At 43.3% G+C, this 20576-nt stretch overlaps 1 protein-coding gene across 1 annotated transcript in view; it reads right to left on the bottom strand.

Annotated features, from left to right (window-relative positions):
• Positions 1-20576, bottom strand: part of LOC120986643 (NXPE family member 3-like) — an 87439-nt gene that overhangs the window by 57058 nt on the left and 9805 nt on the right. Inside the window, exons 4-6 of the mRNA XM_040415306.1 lie at positions 18699-18919; positions 14632-14705; positions 1518-1721 (exon numbers count right to left, since the gene is read on the bottom strand). Coding sequence (XP_040271240.1) covers positions 1518-1721; positions 14632-14705; positions 18699-18919 — 499 coding nt within the window. The remainder of the gene's footprint in view (positions 1-1517; positions 1722-14631; positions 14706-18698; positions 18920-20576) is intronic.

A 20576-nucleotide genomic window follows, 5' to 3' on the forward strand; every position in this document is an offset into this window, starting at 1 on the left:
AGCAATATAACAAGATTAAACTTAGACACAGTGATATATGTCACACCTTATATTGAGACTGTGAAATAGAACCATCAACCATAACTATATAGATACAGTGATATATGCCTTTGCAATATATCGATACTGTGAAGTAGAAGTACCAATCCAACTAGCACAGTAGTAACCTTCCATAGACCTACTACACTGCCCCTATCCGTTTTCCTTCACCTTGGCGCCCCTGTGCTACTGCCCACCCTCCCCAATACCACCTGGGCCCCCTTCCTCACTTTTTTTTTGGGGGGGCAAGCCTCCAGCACTATCTTTTTCTTTATTTTATCTCCATAATTACCTTGCAGTGCACTGACGTACACTGCTTTAGGGTGCAGCCTCGGTGAACACCCACCAAATCACTACCCATCTCATCCCAAACACTCCGTCACTTATAAATAGTCCTCCTGGCGCTCCAGAGAAAATTTTTCCTTTTCCCTTTATACTGCCCTTAATCCCTTTTTTTTCTTTTTCTTCTTTAATATTCATAGAATGCGGCTTCTTTAGCTACTGATATGTACGCCTTACATTTGTAAAAGATGATATACATGCAACTGGGCCTTCCTATCAAAATGCTGTTGTTGGGTCCTGCTACTACTGTTATCTGCCACCATCTTATGCTATATGCCACTGCTGCTGCCCCCCTCTCCACTCTCATGGGGCCACTATTTTCACTGTTACTGCCTATGTTGCCACACTCCCTATTCTGCCATAGGGCCACTATTGCTACTGTTACTGCCACTACTGCTGCCACCATCCCCACTCTGTTATGGGGCCACTACTGTCACTGCTGCTGCTGTCACCCTCCCCACCCTGTCATGGGGCCACTATTTGAATATTCATGCACCGCACAGTTATGTACACAGCGCTAAATTGTAGCAGAGTCTGTTGTTCAGCACTCCTACGGTCTCCCTACACTTTAATCTTCAAGCCTTCGCCCTGAGATTGGGCCACCAAGTGGGAAGCATATGATTAGGCATATTGACCTGGGTATACCAGTTCTTTCGCAATTCATGACAAATGAATTCGGAAAGAATCAAATTTCTTGTTGAACTTCAGTGAAGCTGGCAAATTGAATTTTTCAGAACTTCGTTCATCTCAAATTCTGGCCGTTCGCATTCATGCTATGGAATTCCGTTATAGGCTCCGTTATGACAGAGATATAACGGAATATAGCAGAATTATAGGATGGAATGAGAAAAAGGAAGCCTTTAAGAGGCATTCCGTTTTGATCCGTCCTAATATATGCCTATGGGGACAAACTGTTTGTTTCCGTTATACATTACGGAAAAAATAGTCCTGTTGCCAATTTGCTGCTGCTGACAATTTACCAAAGTATATCTACCCCACATGGCATGAAATATTTATTCATCGTTAGTCATTTTCTATAGTAACCATAATGTCGATTGTACTTAGGAGGAAAAATAAATACATCTTTTTTTATTATTTCTTTTGACAATATAATATTTCCGAGTTTAGCTACTTACTTGGAACATGCCTCACTAGATATCCAAACCAGGCTCGGAGTGTGGAGTCTCCGAACATGTAGACCGTTTTTCCAGATAGACATTTGGCCACATCTTTAGAATCACTAAAATGTTGATTGGAACAGACGAGAGAATTCCAGACATCTTGGTAATAAAAGCCTGATGGGTTTGGATTCTTGAGTCTTGCTGTACAAGGTCTTGTAACTGAAAGTATAGAAACACTTTATTTCTTTGAATTTTTTTTCTTGGAAACACCAGTAATGAACATTGACACAATTCAGAACTTTGCTTTCCGGCAGCTACTTGGCCCATAGGAACCTGTAGTCTATGACATCACCTATTGGGAATATTTTATTTTGTGGTTTTGATGATGTTTCTTCTTAAGGCTCTCATACACATTAGACAACTGTTGACCAAACCAGGGAGCGGAAGACAATCTAATGTGTATGGGGAGCATCTGACTCTCCACCAGTAATGTTTGGCAGTGAGAAGAATCTAGTGTTGACTTTGATACGAATTTCAGGAAAAATTTGATTCACTGCGAAACCGAATTTCCTCGAGCTTCATGGTAACAAATCAATTTTTCCCTGAAATGGTGCTAAAATAAAATCTAAAAAAAAAACATACTCACCTCACCCATTTGCGCATGGAGATGCAGTCACGGCCATCATGATTGAAGATACTGTGCGAAATCTCAGGCAGAATGCCCTCCCAGCGTCATGACGTCATCACATCACCACAAAATCTTCAATCAAGGTGGCAGCGATGGCCTCTGCGTGAGCAAATGGATAAGGTATTTATTTTAGATTTTTACCCTGATTAACCTCTGAAAGGTCTAAATGGTAGCCTTAGATGCGGCAATCAACAATGAATGCGGCATCTGAAGAGTTCAATGTGGGGGGGGGGGCGTGATCGCAGTTACCTGTCATTACGCCGACTATATACAGAGAAGTACGCTTCATGACAAAGTAATTCATCATGAATCAAATTTCTGTGTGAAAATCGGAGAAGCCAAACCAAATTTTTCATAACTTAGCACATTTCTAGAAGAATGAAGTTCATTAACCCCTTGATGACCAATGTTGTTCATGTACGGCAGAAGATGTCACTTTATAAATGGCGCAGACTCACAAGTGTAATAGGTGTCATATCTGCTATGTTTTTGCTGTTTCAAACAGCAAAGGCCTGGTTCTAATCTCTGCGATCGACTATAAGGTGAAGGTTAAATGTTACCATAGCATTTGAGTGGTGAAAAGGCTGAAACCACGATCTCCTGCTCTGGTAACAGCCTCCCGCATCTGAGATTGGGGAAGCTGTTACATTGCGGGGATAGGCCAGAGTCTGCTTGAGGCTCCGATGCCTATCCCTGATATATACCAAATCAGGCCTGCAGGTGGCAGCACTGCATTGGAATATACTGAATGCTCTATTCTATAATGATTAAGTATCAATTACAGAATTCAAGTTGCAAACGATTGCTTGTGATAGTCACCTGGTTGACTTAGGCTAGGTCTACACGATGACCTGTGTCGTGCGACACATAGGGCACAACTTCACTGCAACATTTGTCGCACCAATGTCGCGCGACAATTTTTGCAATGCTAGTCTATGGTGTCGCACTGCGACATGCAACATGTTGCGTCGCTGAAAAATCAATTTCGAATGTCGTCATGTAGACCTAGCCTTAAAGTAAGGAAAAAAAGTTTAAAGTATAAAAATAATGTCAAAGTTAAAATCACTCCGGGGGCGGAGCCAGCACCGGTCTGAGATGGCCGCTTCTATCTGAGCTCCGTGAGAAAGCCTGATCTCAGCACTAGCATTCAGAAGCTACAGACCCCAAAATGGTTAAAATCGGTAACCCTAAAGCTGGGGAACACTTGAACACCACCAAGAACCTTGTTCCGGGAGGAGAAATGGACAAGTTTATTAGAAAAGCTGCCTCCTCGTTCGCTGCACGCGACTCCAAGATGGCGCCGGCACCTCCACATTAAGCCGCCCCGCAAGACAAATCGGAGGACGATAGCGATGCAGAAGAGACCCAAGGTAGGGGATCGCTACCGATCACCAGGAACTACCTGAAGAACACTTTAAGCAAAGCCCTAGAACCCCTACTAAGTGAGTTCGCTGCCCTGCGACAAGACATGAGGCAGGTGGGCGATCGTGTAGAGGCCCTTGAGACCTATCAAACACAGATATTAGACCACCAGAGGGCCGTTTCATCCTCATTTCAAAAGTGCAGCTCCTACCTGAATGATCTTCATATGGCCTTTGAAGATCAGGAGAACAGGGGACGTCTGAACAATCTGCGCCTCAGAGGGATACCAGAGACTGTCTCACCAGGTGACATTCTAACTGCAGTTATCTCCCTCTGCTCCTCGTTGTTAGGCCCTGAGTTCCCTCTGGAAATCACTATTGAAAGAGCTCATAGAGCCCTGCGACCAAAGCCCAAGCCAGAGGATCCCCCCAGGGATATAATCTGCAAATTTTTGAATTTTCAAGTTAAGTCAGCCGTCCAAGAAGCCGCAAGGAACAGATCTGACATCATTTTTGAAGGGGCCCAAGTGACTGTCTATCAGGACCTAGCCCCCTCCACCTTAAGGAAGCGCAAATCACTCAAGCCTCTAACGGAGTGGCTAAGGTCCAACAGGATCCTATATAAGTGGAACTTTCCCTTTGGCCTCTCGTTCTCTCAAGGAGGTCGCCGCTTCAACATTACCTCGCATGCGGATTTAGAAGCTGTATATGACCACCTGCAAATCCCTCCCATGCAGATCGACAATTGGGACTTATTCCAGAACCTCTCCTCTCTACCAGAAGTCCCTACCGTTGCTGCCTTCACCATGCAGCACACCCCCAAGGCTCATAAAGTGGGCAAGAGGATCAGACACCTGACACCCAAGAGACTTTCTCAAGAATGAAAACCTTACCCCTCAGGGTCAGGACTCTCTTGCGTTTGCCTATCATCCGGGATTACAGACTGTCTTACAGAATCTTCCTGTCTCCCTCATCTGTACTAAGTGACATAGTTTTTCTGGAGATAAGTGCTGAAGTCTAGGAATAACCCCTCTTCTTGCTCATCCTAAACTATTTCTAACCTCCTTTTTCCCTCTGTTCCTCATCTCTACCTCATCCACTGCCTTCCAGTCCTTGACATTATTTTCACCACGTGTTCCCTTTTATCCCTCTGCTTCCCCCTCTCAGGTCTCACATGTTTTTCCCTCTATTCTGTTTTTTCTGGTTCTCAATTTAGGATGCATAAATCCTTCAAACTGTTTCAATATATAGGTCTATCTGATATGTTCTAACTAGCCCCCACGGGTTAATACATACAGTGCTGTATGGCTCATTCTCTGGTCCATTGACCAAATTTCCCCCCATGTCTCACAGTATTGTGTCAACCTCCTCACAATGCTATTCTTTGGTTATATGTTTTTCTCCCAGTTTTTTCCCTTCCCCTTTGTTTTTGTTCAGGTACCAGACACGACCGCCTTCAACCTTTGACACAGGTTTGCAGGACCTTGGGACCTCTGCTCTCCCCCCAGACGAGACCAACTCATCTAAAGCCGTAAGTGTTCTCCCTCGGAGGACCAGCACATCTCACCCATCTGCTCATTTTAACCCTTGGCCATGGCTGATATTAATGTAGCGTCTTATAACGTAAAGGGCTTCAACTCACCCTCCAAAAGAAGTCAAATATTCACTATATTACGCAAAGGGGGTTCTGACGTGCTGCTCCTCCAGGAGACACATTTTAGGTTTAACCATTATCCTAACTTAGAATTTTCTCACTACCCCCTCTGGTTTCATTGTGGTGGTAATTCTGCTTTGTCTGGGGGGGGGTGAGTATCGGTTTTAAAAGAAGGGTTCCCTTCAAATATATCACGCACCTACAAGACTTAGATGGTAGATATATTATGGTTAAGGGACATATTGGTCCTCAAATTTACACCATCATAAATCTCTACGCGCCTAATACTAAACAGGTTCAATGGCTCTCGTCCACTGCTCAGATAATTTCTTCCTTTAAGGAGGGCATAGTCATTATGGGAGGGGACCTCAATATAGCCTTGAATCCTCAAATTGACTCATCCTCACATAAAACTACCCACTCCAACCGTTCCCTAAAGCATGCCAAAAACATTCTTTGGGATTTGCATTTGGTGGATGTTTGGCGAACACTTTACCTCAGACTACACCTTTTACTCCCATGTCCGCAATACGTACCATCGCATAGACTACCTTTTCGTGTCTAAAGAACATCTTCAGTTATGCACCGAAGCAATAATGGGGTCCATTCATGTTTCAGATCATGCCCCAATCTACCTTAAGGTATCCTCCCCTACACAGAAACCCAAATGCTTTAATTGGAGGTTAAACGAATCTATCCTAGGTAACACGGAATCCATAAAGAAAATAGCTCTATCTCTAGATGAATACTTTAAAATGAATGCACTCCCGGATCTTTCGCCTCAAATCATATGGGACGCTCACAAACCCTTTATAAGGGGTGAATTCATAAGTATTGGTTCGCACCTAAAAAAAACTCCTACTAAAGATAAATAAATTAGAGTCAAGCCACAAACGCTCCCTATCTGAACCCAAACTACAAGACCTATCCAATACTAGAGCTGAATTAAAAGCTCTATTGCAATTATTGCAAGCCAAATCAGCTAAATATTAAATTAATTCACAATTTAAATATTATGCTCATGGTGATAAGGCCACAAAATTCATCACGAATAGAATTAGAAATAGAAGAGCGGACAACTACATACATCAACTTTCCTCCCCTAAAGGAGACCCGGTCTATGCGTCGTGCAAAATTGCTAAGCAATTTAGAGACTTCTATGAAAATCTATATAATCTCCCTTCCCCCCTTACACCAGCTGCGCATTCCCCCTTGATATCGGCGTTTCTAGACTCTGCTTCATGCCCGTCACTGTCGCTGGAACAGAAACAATCAGTTGAGACCCCATTCACCATGGACGAACTCTCTCTAGCCCTTTCCTAAATGCCCTTAGGGAAGAGCCCAGGCCCAGATGGGCTTCCCGCATCCTATTATAAAACTTTTAGAGAACAATTGCTCCCACGTCTTCTTTCTGTCTGTAACCAAACTCTTCTAGGCTCCCCTCTATCCAGGGATATGACGATTGCCCATATAGCAGTGATTCCCAAGGAGGGGAAGGATTCAAAACTTTGCGTAAACTACAGGCCCATATCCCTCCTTAATATAGATCTCAAACTTTTGGCTAAACTGCTGGCAAATCGCTTAGCAAATCTCCTCCCTTTATTGGTTCATACGGATCAGGTAGGCTTCGTCCGCAATAGAGAGGGTAGAGATAATACAACAAGGGTAATAGACGCTCTCTGTTACGCCAGACACACCTCTTCCCCACTACTACTTCTAAGCACCGACACTAAAAAAGCGTTTGATCGCATAGACTGGAACTACTTAAGCCATGTTTTAGAGGCCTTCGGCCTACCTGATCCATATATCAGGGCAGTATTTGCTATGTATAAACAGGCCACAGCTCGAGTCATGGTGAATGGGGATCTGTCCTCTCCTTTTCAAATCCACAATGGAACTCGTCAGGGCTGCCCCCTCTCCCCCCTATTATTTATATTAGCTTTGGAACCCCTATTATCTATAATACGTGCAGACGCTGGGATCAAAGGGCTAGATCTTGGGGGTCACACCCACAAAATTGCGGCATTCGCCGACGATGTCATGATAATGACAACTAACCCTAAAACTTCCCTCCCTAAAATCCAGGAACACTTGAAGACATATAGTGCCCTCTCCAATTTTAAGATTAATGAGAATAAATCCATCATACTATGCACAGGTATCTCTTCCCAACTCAAACTCTCTCTAAAAGTGAACTCTCCATTTAATTGGTCGTCCCCTACTATAACTTATCTTGGAGTAAAACTTAGCCCTAATATCTCAGATCTCTTTACATTAAACTATATCCCCTTAAGAGCTTCAATGTTCAACGCTATAGATAAAATCACCAAAGCTGTTCCAACTCTTTCATGGTTCGGTAGGAAAAATCTCCTCACATCTCTTATCATCCCCCGTCTTACATACCTCCAGCAGGTTCTCCCCATCCCAATAGCCAAATCTTACTACGATTCCCTTAAACAAAAATTCAGAGCTTTCCTATGGAATGGGGAAAAAAGCCAGAATCTCTTACTCCTTCCTGTCCAAATCCCGCTCTGTAGGTGGTATAGGTCTTCCGGACCCAGAACTATATGGAAGATCCATTTTGCTTTCTAGAATCACCGACTGGCTCAGGAACTCAAGAAGCAAATCATGGGTTGCGCTAGAACAATGCATTCTAGGTATGCCAGCTCGAGCCCTATGCCTGGGTTACAGTACCCCGCCTCATATCAACTTACAGTCTTTCCCAGTAATAAAAGCTACTTTAGAAGCCTGGAAATGGCTGAACCAGTCCCACTCCTCAATCCCTTTTCCCTCTCCCATTGTCATGATAAGTGACTTACTGGGCCCAACCTCCACTGGACTACGCCACTGTACCTCTAATCAAACTAGATTATCCACACTACAAATCTCCAATCTCCTCGAATCTCAAGGTATGCTACCTTCGACGGAAGCCCTAAAAACCCTATTAAGCCCACAACCATGTGACTTCACTTTTATACCACTTATAAAAACTTTTATTCAAAAAAACAACACAAAGGGTGAACTATTACGCTCTTTAACATGGTTCGAGGCCTTAATTTCTAACCCTAAATCCCCCAGAAAGCTCATCTCATATCTTTCTTAAACTTACCTGCACTTTTGGAGACGCCCCATAAATCCTCTAGATGCACCCGAATCCAGGAGAATGGGTACAAAATACTTTCTCAATGGTACATCACCCCGATCAAATCCTCACGCTTCTCCAAATCCTCCTCTAATAAGTGTTGGAGGTGCCAAGAGGAGGAAGGCTCGTTCCTTCACATTTGGTGGCTATGTCCCCCAATTAAAAAATGGTGGTCCGATATCTTTCAGATATGTAATCATATCTGCGCTACAGCGGTAAGTGCATCTCCTTATGGAGCTTTATTATCATATTTTAACGTGAACACCACTCCCTCCCCTCCACCTCTTTTTAAACAACTCCTAATAGCGGCCCGCCTTTTGATTCCTAAATACTGGCTACAATCTAGTGTACCTACGGTGGAACAGTGGAAGCTAAAACTGGACCAAATTTACCGCCTCAAAGAACTTGCCTCTTGGGAAGCTCGCAACCACCCGATTTTTATTAAAAGATGGGCCCCCTGGTCAAAGTATAGGTTTCTCAAGACCTAATTACCCTTTAGGCCCAATTGGTATGATTCTCTTTTTATCTATCTCTCTCTGTGACTTCAATACCACACTGTATCGAACCCCACAGGTGCGACCTTAGAGATAGAGGGGTAAAAACATGGTAATTTCATAACTCTATACTCCGATACGTATAGTGGGGAATATATCCTAGGAAACTCCTACGCTTTGATCCCCCTCCTAACTGATACATGACCCCTATTCCAGATTGCGTGACTATCACCCTACTTGGGAAACCCCTAGTTTAACAAATGCTGTTGGTCTTGCTGTGTCATACTATTAATATTATACCATCCTGTATTCATGTACTAGTAACCAAAAAGCTATCAATATATTTCCTCATTAACAATGCCATTTCTAGAGGCCTTTAAGTCTGATACCGAATGTTACACCCTTGTTGATGTAATTCTTACTTATACACCAATGTTAGTGTATTGCCTATATATACAAACTAAGAAGACAGGTTGGCATTCGCAGGAGGTGCTCAAACCCACATGCAGTTGTGCATATATATAGGGGAGCAAATCCTGCACTTGTGGCCCGTTGCTAATGGCAATCCCCAGCAATATGCATACAATGGAGGATGCCCGCGGCGAACCACAAGTACCACAATAGACATCCTACACAAGGTAACAAGTGCGGATGTAATAATTAATATAACAATATAACAAAACAATAACAAACACAGGTGCACTCTGTAGTCTCACTAAATCCTCAAACTGGTTTTAAAATTGAGAGATTAGTCAACATGTCCTACGGTGTAGAACATGTCTAAGCCCGGACACCACGACAAGGTTTCTCAAGTAGCCCGGGACCCTACACTCTCCTACCTGAGCCGTATGGGCGATACCAGGAGCCAGTGGGCATATTGCTGGGGATTGCCATTAGCAACGGGCCACAAGTGCAGGATTTGCTCCCCTATATATATGCACAACTGCATGTGGGTTTGAGCACCTCCTGCTAATGCCAACCTGTCTTCTTAGTTTGTATATATAGATTCCTGGAGGTGTATAAACTCCTATTTAAATGTGCCTGTTTTCCATCTACAGGTCACATTTAGGTGCACCTGTGAAGCCTGGGCTATATCAGCCAGTCTTGAGTGGGACTCACAGACTCCTCCCTCCTCCCATTGCAAGCATGGCCACATGCTGGAGGTAACTGGTGAGATGTTTGTGAGTCGGCCTTATGCTCCTGTAATTTGCCCACTGGCTCCTGGTATCGCCCATACGGCTCAGGTAGGAGAGTGTAGGGTCCCGGGCTACTTGAGAAACCTTGTCGTGGTGTCCGGGCTTAGACATGTTCTACACCGTAGGACATGTTGACTAATCTCTCAATTTTAAAACCAGTTTGAGGATTTAGTGAGACTACAGAGTGCACCTGTGTTTGTTATTGTTTTGTTATAGTGTATTGCCTACACTGTATATTTTCTGAATTTGAAAATAAAATTTTAAAAAATTTAAAAAAAATTATTTAAAAAATCACTCCCCCCTTTCCCCAAAATTAAAATTAACAGTAAAAAAAAATAATAACAGTCACTGCTGTGGCCCAAAAGGTCTGAACTATTAAAATATAATAATATTTGTTCCATACGGTGAAGGGCGTATCATAAAACGAAATTCATATTTATTCAATTTGCCATTTTTTGTCACTTCACCGCCACAAAAAAATTAATAAAAAGTCATCAAAATGAAACCCCCCCCTAAAAAAATAGTATTTTTGAGTAAGCACAGAATGCCCAGCAAAAAATGAGCCCTCACACTGCTCCTTAGATGTAAACATAAAAAACCCTTGGGGGTCATACATGAACAACATTGGTCATCAAGGGGTTAATACACAACCTTATTGGTGGAGAGTCAGACTTTTTTTTTACCAAGAACTATACAAATGTGGAATCGCTGTAATCGGACTGACCTGGAGAATGAAGGGAATTTTACCACATAGGAAACAAAACCCCAAAAACAAAACCCATAAAACTGTGGCGAATTAGCTTTTTTTTCCCCAATTCCACCCCATTTGAAATGTTTTTCCAGCTTCCTTCTACACTGCATGCAATATTAAATGGTGCCTTTAGAAAGTACAACGTGTCCTGCAAAAAACAAGCCCTCATACAGCTATGTGAATGCAAAAATAAAAAAAAATGTGGCTCCTGGAAGGCAGGTTGAAAAAAATGAAAATGCAAAAATGAAATCTGTCCACTCCTGTAAAGGTTAAATTTCAGCCTCTTAGCCTTTTGTTTTCCTGGGAGATAAGCTGCCCTTAAAAAGGTGAGACCTTCACTTTTACTACTCTTATTCCACCCAACCTCCTGCTGTTTTTATTGAAATATGTAAAGTTCCCTAGAAAGTCAGTTTATGAGAGTTTATGATACTAATATGATTTGGTAATTTGGCATATCTCACATATGTACTGATTATGTAATATTTGCCTTGAAAAGAAATATGATAAAAAGACCACACAACAGAAGTTACCCGGCTGTAAAATAATCCTGTTATCTCTGCTTCCAAGAAAGGACATCCCTGAACACATCACCCAGAGCATCAACATAGAGCTGGCAGCTAAAACCAGAGCCATGCCAGACATAACGCCCCTCCATAAACCAGCACCACCCAGGGGCATAACTACCATAGCGGCAGACCATGCGACTGCCATGGGGCTCAGGGCAAGAGGGGAAATTATCTTAGTTGGAATTACCTCCTCTTCTACTGGAGGTGAAAACTTGGTCAGGACTCTGCCCTCTAAAGAAACAACTTTTTGCAAATGAGGCAGAGGAAAAATGTTGCAAAGGTCATTGAAAAGTTTTTAGGCAGAAACCTTTCTGTCCTGTGTGGGGGTCCTGGTTTGATCCTTGCTATGAGGCCCTTACTTCTGTATGTATGTCACTGGCACCACTTATGTGACAAACACCTCAATAACCATGGAGTCAGCCTTCTAGCCTAGGAACTCAAAGACATAGTGCTCAACAAAGAGTCCTAACCCAGACCCCATACAAGACAAAAACTTATGGAAAAATCACCAACAACAAATAGACCTCAAACCTCATACCTTCCTCATCAAACTGGAAATGGTGACCTTTACCCAAAATATGGCCATTGGAGGCAGAAACCATGACGGAATCCACCTGCCTCACATAGAGTAATGCAGAGCAGAGAAATGGAGGAGATAAAGACCCTGCTCAGTACTCTGCTACAACATGGCCATCAGTCAAAAATCCAGCTTGTCCTACACAGGGCAGCTCATTACAAGGTACACGGACACGCAATGACATCTCTTATTATCAGCAGCTGGAACATTCAGGGCCTGAACGCTTCAGCCTTCGGATGTAAAACGCATGATCCAGACTTTACCCAAAGACTGAAAAACATTGACATATAGATCCTCCTAGAAACATGGACTAAGGCAGAGAATAAATCCTTTGTGCCCATCGGATACAACGAGATCTCTGCCCCTGCCCTAAAAAAACAAAAGCCTCATGCAGTGACAGAGCTTAGAAGGAATATTAGTCTGGTATAAAGAGGAGCTCCATGAGCAGATCAGACCAGTGAACAGAGAAGACAGCCAAATCTGAGTAAGAATAGACCGCTCCATCCTCACCTCTCAGGCTGACGTCTACCTCTGTGCAGCATACATAGAGTCTCCATACTTCAATCCTGACAGCTTTGATATCCTACAGAGAGAAGTTGCCTATTTCCAGGCCCTGGGCAATGTTCTCATCTATGCACACCGAGAGGAACAGCTATGATGGCACAGTCAATAAAATTGGCAGAAAATTGCTGAACTTATGTCGAAGCCTCAGACTTTGTACTCTCAATGGCTGCACCAAGGGAGACTCTTGGTAGACATACCCTGAACTCCCATGCAGTGTGGTAGAATATGCTATCACAGAAATGGACCCCCCAAATGTTGGCAGCTTAATAGTTACCCCACAGACAGACCTGTCAGACCACAAACAACTGCTCCTATACATTACATTAATTCCACAAGCAAACCACCTTCACAAACACCACAGCAGACCAGCCTAATTAGCCTACCTCCATCTTTTAAATGGTTCAAGATCTCAGCCCCAAAATATATACAGACCATAAAAAGAGCAGAGATCTAGAAGATGCTTTATAACTTTCATAATAAAGTGTAAGTGTATAAGCTAAACCCAGAAGGATCAAATTTCATAGTAAAGGACTCTAATAATTTATTTTACACCATGACAGAAATGTCCAACCTCAAAAGATGCAGCAACAAGAGGCCAAGAAAGCAACAACCCAACAGTTGGTTTGACCAGGAGTGTAAAGATATAAAGGGCCTCAAATAGGAAACACCAAGACCCAAACAACCCTAGTCTGAGGGAAGTTTACACCAGGGTAATGCAAAACAATCCTCAGAAAGAAAACGCAAGGCAACATCTCAACCAAGCTCCTCCAACTCCAAGACGCTCTCCAGGACAACTGCTTCTTAGAACTATGGAAGCACATTGACAAAAACAGTAACAGCATTAACCTTCACATCCAAAACGTCAACTTCTGGCTCCAGTACTTCAAGGATATTTACAAAGACATCCTCAAGGAGGACCAAAGCCCATAACAAAAAAGAGATCACAAAAAAGTTGAAGGATATGGAGGGAAAAAAAACCTGAATATTTCCAAAACCCTTTGGACACACTGATCACACTGCAGGAGAGGATTTCAGTGATAAAAAGTAAAAAAGTCAGTGCGCCAGATGGGACCCTCCCAGCAATTATTCAATATAGCCTGCCAGGTATCCAGGTCACAATAGTAAAGCTCTTCAATGTAGTGCTGGCTATTTCCCCCACAGTTGGAACCAGGGCATCATCAACCCCATACTCAAGACCGGAGACAGGTACAACCTGGCCAACTATCGAGGGATATATTTCAGCAGCAACTGGACAACTCTTCAGCAGTATACTGAATAAGAGGATCCTTAGCTTCCTCACCCAGCACAACAACCTCAGCAGAAGCCAAGCAGGCTTCATGCCAAGCACCACAGACCACATTTACACCCTGCAGAGCCATATCAAGAGCTATGTCTACAACACAAACATGGAAAGATCTATTCCTGCTTTGTGAACTTTAAGAAGGACTTTGACTCAGTGTGGTACCTGGGCCGGTATTTCTGTAGCTTCTCAAAAACAGAATAGGAGGAAAAACATATGATCATCAGAAGTTCCTACACTGAGAACAGATGCAGCGTAAAGGTGAATGGGAGGATAACAACTTATTTCCAGCAGAGCCAAGGAGTCAGACAGGGCTGCAGCAGCCTCAGTCCAACCCTCTTCAACATCTACTGTCAGCAGCTCCCGGTCTCACCATCCATGACACCCAGATTAAATTTCGACATTATGCATATGACCCCCTGCTACTGTACTCACTGAGAGAGGTCTCCAAGATAACCTGAAAATTCAGGAAAATTCAGCACCTAGTGGGCATTGCCCTTCAATCCAAAGAAAACCAACATCACAGTATTCCAGAAAAGAAACCAGAAAGCAGCTGGGTGTCCTCTCACCTTGCTAAACAATTGTCCACTTTCAGAAACCGACAGCTACACCTACCTGCGCACAGAAATCAGCCAATCATGGAATTTTTCAAATGCCATAGCAGCACAATATATTACTGCCTGCCATGGACTGAGAGGAGCCTGATATGTCACAAACTCTTATACCCCCACCCTGGATGTGTCCCCACCCCCCACCCCTAAACTATATCTCTACCCTGCTTTGGCAATGATAAAATGTATTTAGTCCTGCCAATAATGAAATACGTGATAGATTACCTTTCATGACATCTTTTTGAGGAAGGACATTAATAGACGTAATGTTTGTTGAAAGTTCTTGATCAATAAGAGCCCTTAAAGAAAATGACAAGAAATAAACTGCATGAATGTAATAATGTGAATAGTCTTAGAAGCTTGGTCATTTATCACAATAGTTTTATAATCTGGGTCATTTATCAAACTGGTGTAAAGTAGAACTGGCTTAGTTGCCCATAGCAACCAATCAGATTCCACCTTTCACTTTTCCAAGAAGCTGTCCAAAATGAAAACTGGAATCTGATTGGTTGCAATGAGTAACTAAGCCCGTTCGACTTTACACCAGTTTGATAAATGACCCCAATCTTCTCATATACCGGTGCTCGCTGAAACCTGTCTGTCTATCTAATAATCTACAGCAGAGATGTTCAGTAGCTGTAGGGAGTGCAGGAGTGCAGGAGTGCAGACATAGCGCTGCCTTAGGCTATGCTACCTGAGGGCCCCTGTTACCGATTTCTCATTCGGACTTAGGAGCGCCAAGTTTGGCCTCTGTGTGGGACAGTACTGTAAGATTATGAGATATCCTAATGGACTCCTGGGACCTAGGGTTTTAAGGGGTGCAGTGGTAGAACTGGTGAGTGAGAACTACAGAGTAAGGCCTCATGCATACGACTGTTCCATTTTTTGCGGTCCGCAAACCGCGGATCCACAAAAAACTGAAGCCGCCTGTGTGCCTTCAGCAATTTGCGGAACGGAACGGGCGGTTCATTGTAGACATGCCTATTCTTGTCCGCAAAAACGCCAAGAATAGGACATGCTATATTTTTTTAGCGGGGGCTCGGAACGGAAGAAAATACGCCTTCTGGAGTGGTTCAGTCAGAGTCCTGACCTCAACCCAATTGAGATGCTGTGGCATGACCTCAAGAAAGCCATTCACACCAGACATCCCAAGAATATTGCTGAACTGAAACAGTTCTGTAAAGAGGAATGGTCAAGAATTACTCCTGACCGTTGTGCACATCTGATCTGCAACTACAGGAATTGTTTGGTTGAAGTTATTGCTGCCAAAGGAGGTTCAACTAGTTATTAAATCCAAGGGTTCACATACAGTCAGGTCCATAAATATTGGGACATCGACATGATTGTATCAATTTTAGCTCTATACACCACCACAATGGATTTGAAATGAAACGAACAAGATGTGCTTTACCTGCATACTGCCAGTTTTAATCTGAGGGTATTTACATCCAAATCAGGTGAACGGTGTAGGAATTACAACAGTTTGCATATGTGCCTCCCACTTGTTAAGGGACCAAAAGTAATGGAACAATTGGCTTCTCAGCTGTTCCATAGCCAGGTGTGTGTTATTCCCTCATTATCCCAATTACAATGAGCAGATAAAAGGTCCATAGTTCATTTCAAGTGTGCTATTTGCATTTGGAATCTGTTGCTGTCAAGTCTCAAGATGAGATCCAAAGAGCTGTCACTATCAGTAAAGCAAGCCATCATTAGGCTGAGAAAACAAAACAAACCCATAAGAGAGATAGCAAAAACATTAGGTGTGGCCAAAACAACTGTTTGGAACATTCTTAAAAAGAAGGAACGCTCCGGTGAGCTCAGCAACACCAAAAGACCCGGAAGACCACGGAAAACAACTGTGGTGGATGACCGAAGAATTCTTTCCCTGGTGAAGAAAACACCCTTCACAACAGTTGGCCAGATAAAGAACACTCTCCAGGAGTCAACAATCAAAAGAAGATTTCACCAGAGTGAATACAGAGAGTTCACCACAAGACATAAACCATTGGTGAGCCTCAAAAACAGGAAGGCCAGATTAGAGTTTGCCAAACGACATCTAAAAAAGCCTTCACAGTTCTGGAACAACATCCTATGGACAGATGAGACCAAGATCAACTTGTACCAGAGTGATGGGAAGAGAAGAGTATGGAGAAGGAAAGAAACTGCTCATGATTCTAAGCATACCACCTCATCAGTGAAGCATGGTGGTGGTAGTGTCATGGCGTGGGCATGTATGGCTGCCAATGGAACTGGTTCTCTTGTATTTATTGATGATGTGACTGCTGACAAAAGCAGCAGGACGAATTCTGAAGTGTTTCGGGCAATATTATCTGCTCATATTCAGCCAAATGCTTCAGAACTCATTGGACGGCGCTTCACAGTGCAGATAGACAATGACCCAAAGCATACTGCAAAAGCAACCAAAGAGTTTTTTAAGGGAAAGAAGTGGAATGTTATGCAATGGCCAAGTCAATCACCTGACCTGAATCCGATTGAGCATGCATTTCACTTGCTGAAGACAAAACTGAAGGGAAAATGCCCCAAGAACAAGCAGGAACTGAAGACAGTTGCAGTAGAGGCTGGCAGAGCATCACCAGGGATGAAACCCAGCGTCTGGTGTTGTCTATGCGTTCCAGACTTCATGCTGTAATCGACTGCAAAGGATTTGCAACCAAGTATTAAAAAGTGAAAGTTTGATTTGATTATTATTCTGTCCCATTATTTTTGGTTCTTTAACAATTGGGAGGCACATATGCAAACTGTTGTAATTCCTACAAATTCCTTGTGGTGGTGTATAGAGCCAAAAATCTTAGAATTGTGTCATTGTCCCAATATTTATGGACCTGACTGTATATACAAAAAGTATTATTAGGTTATTAGAGACATTCTAACAAAAATTTTTATCAAACGTTTAGTAAATCTTTAAGAAAACAGTCCATTTAGCATAAAAGCCACTACTAATCCTGCCCTTAAAGGGGTTCTGTCAATATATTAACTTATCCCCTATCTATGGGGTTCACCACTCCTATCACTTTAATGGGTCTGATGGAGTACTGTCTAAGTCAGCCCCATAGAAGTGAATGGGGTGATGGACTGACACACGCACTACCGCTCCATTCAGAGAGGGAACACATGGATCCCTCATTCTTTCATGAAACTCAACCCTCCATGATACAATATTTAGTGGCTAGGAGATTAATTATTTTTGTTTGATAACCCCTTTAAAGCATACCTCAGTTTTCAAATAAGTTTGCATAATGGCTGTGCTTTTTTGTACAATCATACCATATTATTCCCTGTTTTAGCTGCACAGCTAGATGAATTTCACTCAGAAGCAAGGGTGTATCCTTTCTGTGAAATCTGCTATATATTCTATGCACTGTAATTCTATGACATAATTTCCATTATAACTGTTTTGAGCTCTGCAGCTCACAGAACAGATAAGGAATGAGAAACAAGACTTACTAACACACAGGAGGCTCCTGTGATATTTAGAAGTTGTGTAGAAACAGTCCTTTAATCAGGCTCAGGATCTCAGCTAGCTCTGACATGCCCCCTATTTCCTGTGAGCCGTCTTCTGTGTCTCAGTTATCAGGGATAGATCATGCCTGACAACAGGCAGTGGACTGCAAATTAGGTGGCGGTCAGACCCCTAGTGGCCATGACTTTGTGGCCAGCTTTTTTCAGGTGAATGCAGGCATAATTTTTAAATGAAGTCCTTTAGAATTGTGCTAGTTACACCATTCTCTATTAAATGAAATTGTATGAGAGCACAGTGACTCTTTAAAACTTGTAGAATATTCTTAGGACCAGGGGCCCTATAAATATTCTACAGTATTCTTTAAAACAGAATCTTTCATGTCCCACAACAATGGTGGTTGCTATATCCTGGCTGTAGCTGCTGCTCCACAGACTCTTTTTGTAGGACCCACCTGATATCGAGCAGTTGGTGCTGTTCGTTTTGGCTCCTGATATGCTACTGAGACCATGGACTGTCAATATGGATTGATTTTCAACCAGTGGTCTGGACCACTTCTTTGAAGACTTCATAAGCATATTGGGAGCCAAAACTACTACTACTACTACTACTACAAAAGTCTAATTGCTCAGGTACGAAGTGGAGCTAGAAAATCTGTGGTGAAGTGGCAGCTAGAGCCATATCATAAAGTCTTGTAGAAAATACAATACCATTAATATTATGGTGAAATACTGTAGACAAGCAAAGGGTGAAATGCTAGATGAGGAAGGTGATGGGAGCCAGTCTGACGTTAGATGAGAAATGATGTAATTACCTTGAGAATAATTTTTCCTCTTGGTTACTGAACACATTCCGGGTTCCCCCTGATGAATGGTCCCGATAAGCATCACACGGAAGTGTTTTTGGTCGCTGACACACCCATTTCTCTTCATTCAGCCTATCGTAATATTCACAAACGTCTTGCCCAGGAAGCTCAACATTACACTCCACCACTTCTTCAGTTCCATTTTTCACAAAATAGCCGTTAAAGAAAACCTGTACAGGGGGAGTCATAGAACATGACAAGTAGATTTTACTTTACCATCTATGTGAAATTCCATATTTAAATGAAAACAATAATAGGGTTAGCCCTCAGTAGACTAGATACAAGATAGTGAGAGGCTACTCTACAGATCAGATCTCTCCTTCCATAGTGTCACGGCGGACAGGATATCATATACACAGATAACAAAACAAACAAGTTTCTAGGCGAGAAGCTGGGGATAAGGTCACCTCCTAGCAAATCCCTACAGCTCTCCCTATTCTGCTAAGCCCACATTTAGACCCTGAAGGTGGGAATAATGTGTCCTCGTGCCTGGGCTGAGAATACCCTAGAATCCCTGAGATGGTGAAAGGGGAAAAGGGGCAGCCTGCTCCCTCAGCACCAGGAGGGAACAGACGACACTCAAACAGCCTAGGCAGCAAACCAAAGAAATCAGAAACCAACTTATCTTATCAGAGCAGGAAAAGCCAATCCTTCACTCCTTGCTTCCACAGCCTGACAGAAGCTATAACCCGCACGGAACCCTGGGAGAAGGAGTAATTTAAACCAACGACCCCACCCAGTGCACCTGAAGGGAGGCGGATCTATCACAACTCCAAAACAAAACACAAGACTAGACGCGTGCTGCTAATCTGGCAGACCTCCGCACATAGTCTGAGCAGGGCATGACACATAGATTGTGTCCAAGACTTAAAAAGGATGTTCGGTCCCAAAATAAAAAAAAATTCTGTGCTCCTAACACCCCTCACCATGCATACATACACTCCTGATACCTGTTTTTCATGTCTGAGCTTTCTTCTGCCTGTCTGGGCATCAGAATATCCTGGCAGATCTGTTTACTTTCTCCCCTACTTGCTTTGTTGAATACATAACTTTATGTATACACAAGCCTGGCTGCACTGCACAATAATGATTCACAGGCTGGCCGCACCTACCACACTGCTCTGTCTGCAGAAGCTCCGCCCACTACAACTTTTGTGTCTATCTTTCTACACTCAGACATAAAGCAACTGTCCCGGATCCGGCAGGACAGTCCTGGATTTCAGTGGCTGTCCAGCGGTCCCGATACAGGGGAGGTATGTCCCACTTTCAGGCAGCTGTCCCTGCTTCAGAAGAGACAGTTGCCTGTAATGATAAAGTAGAGAGCCATCCGCTCCATGCTCCATCATTCCTCCCCCCTGCCAGCGCTCCACACTGCTAGTCTGTGCAGGGGGAGGGGCCAGCCCACAGTCAGCCTCTGCTCCTCCTCCTACACAGACCAGAGCAGCCGATGTATTCTGCTACTGCTAAGGCTACTTTCACACTAGCGTTCGGGGCTCCGCTTGTGAGCTCCATTTGAAGGCTCTCACAAGCGGCCGCGAACGCATCCGTCCAGCCCTAATGCATTCTGAGTGGAGGCGGATCCGCTCAGAATGCATCAGTCTGGCGGCGTTCAGCCTCCGCTCCGCTCAGCAAGCGGACACCTGAATGCTGCTTGCAGCCTGGCCGTGCGGAGGCAAGCGGATCCGTCCAGACTTACAATGTAAGTCAATGGGGACGGATCCGTTTGAAGATGACACTATATGGCTCAATCTTCAAACGGATCCGCCCACCATTGACTTTCAATGTAAAGTCTGGACGGATCACACTTAGAATTTTTCTAAGTTATAA

The sequence above is a fragment of the Bufo bufo genome, chromosome 1 (genome assembly GCF_905171765.1).
Source record: "Bufo bufo chromosome 1, aBufBuf1.1, whole genome shotgun sequence".
Lineage (NCBI taxonomy): Eukaryota > Metazoa > Chordata > Amphibia > Anura > Bufonidae > Bufo > Bufo bufo.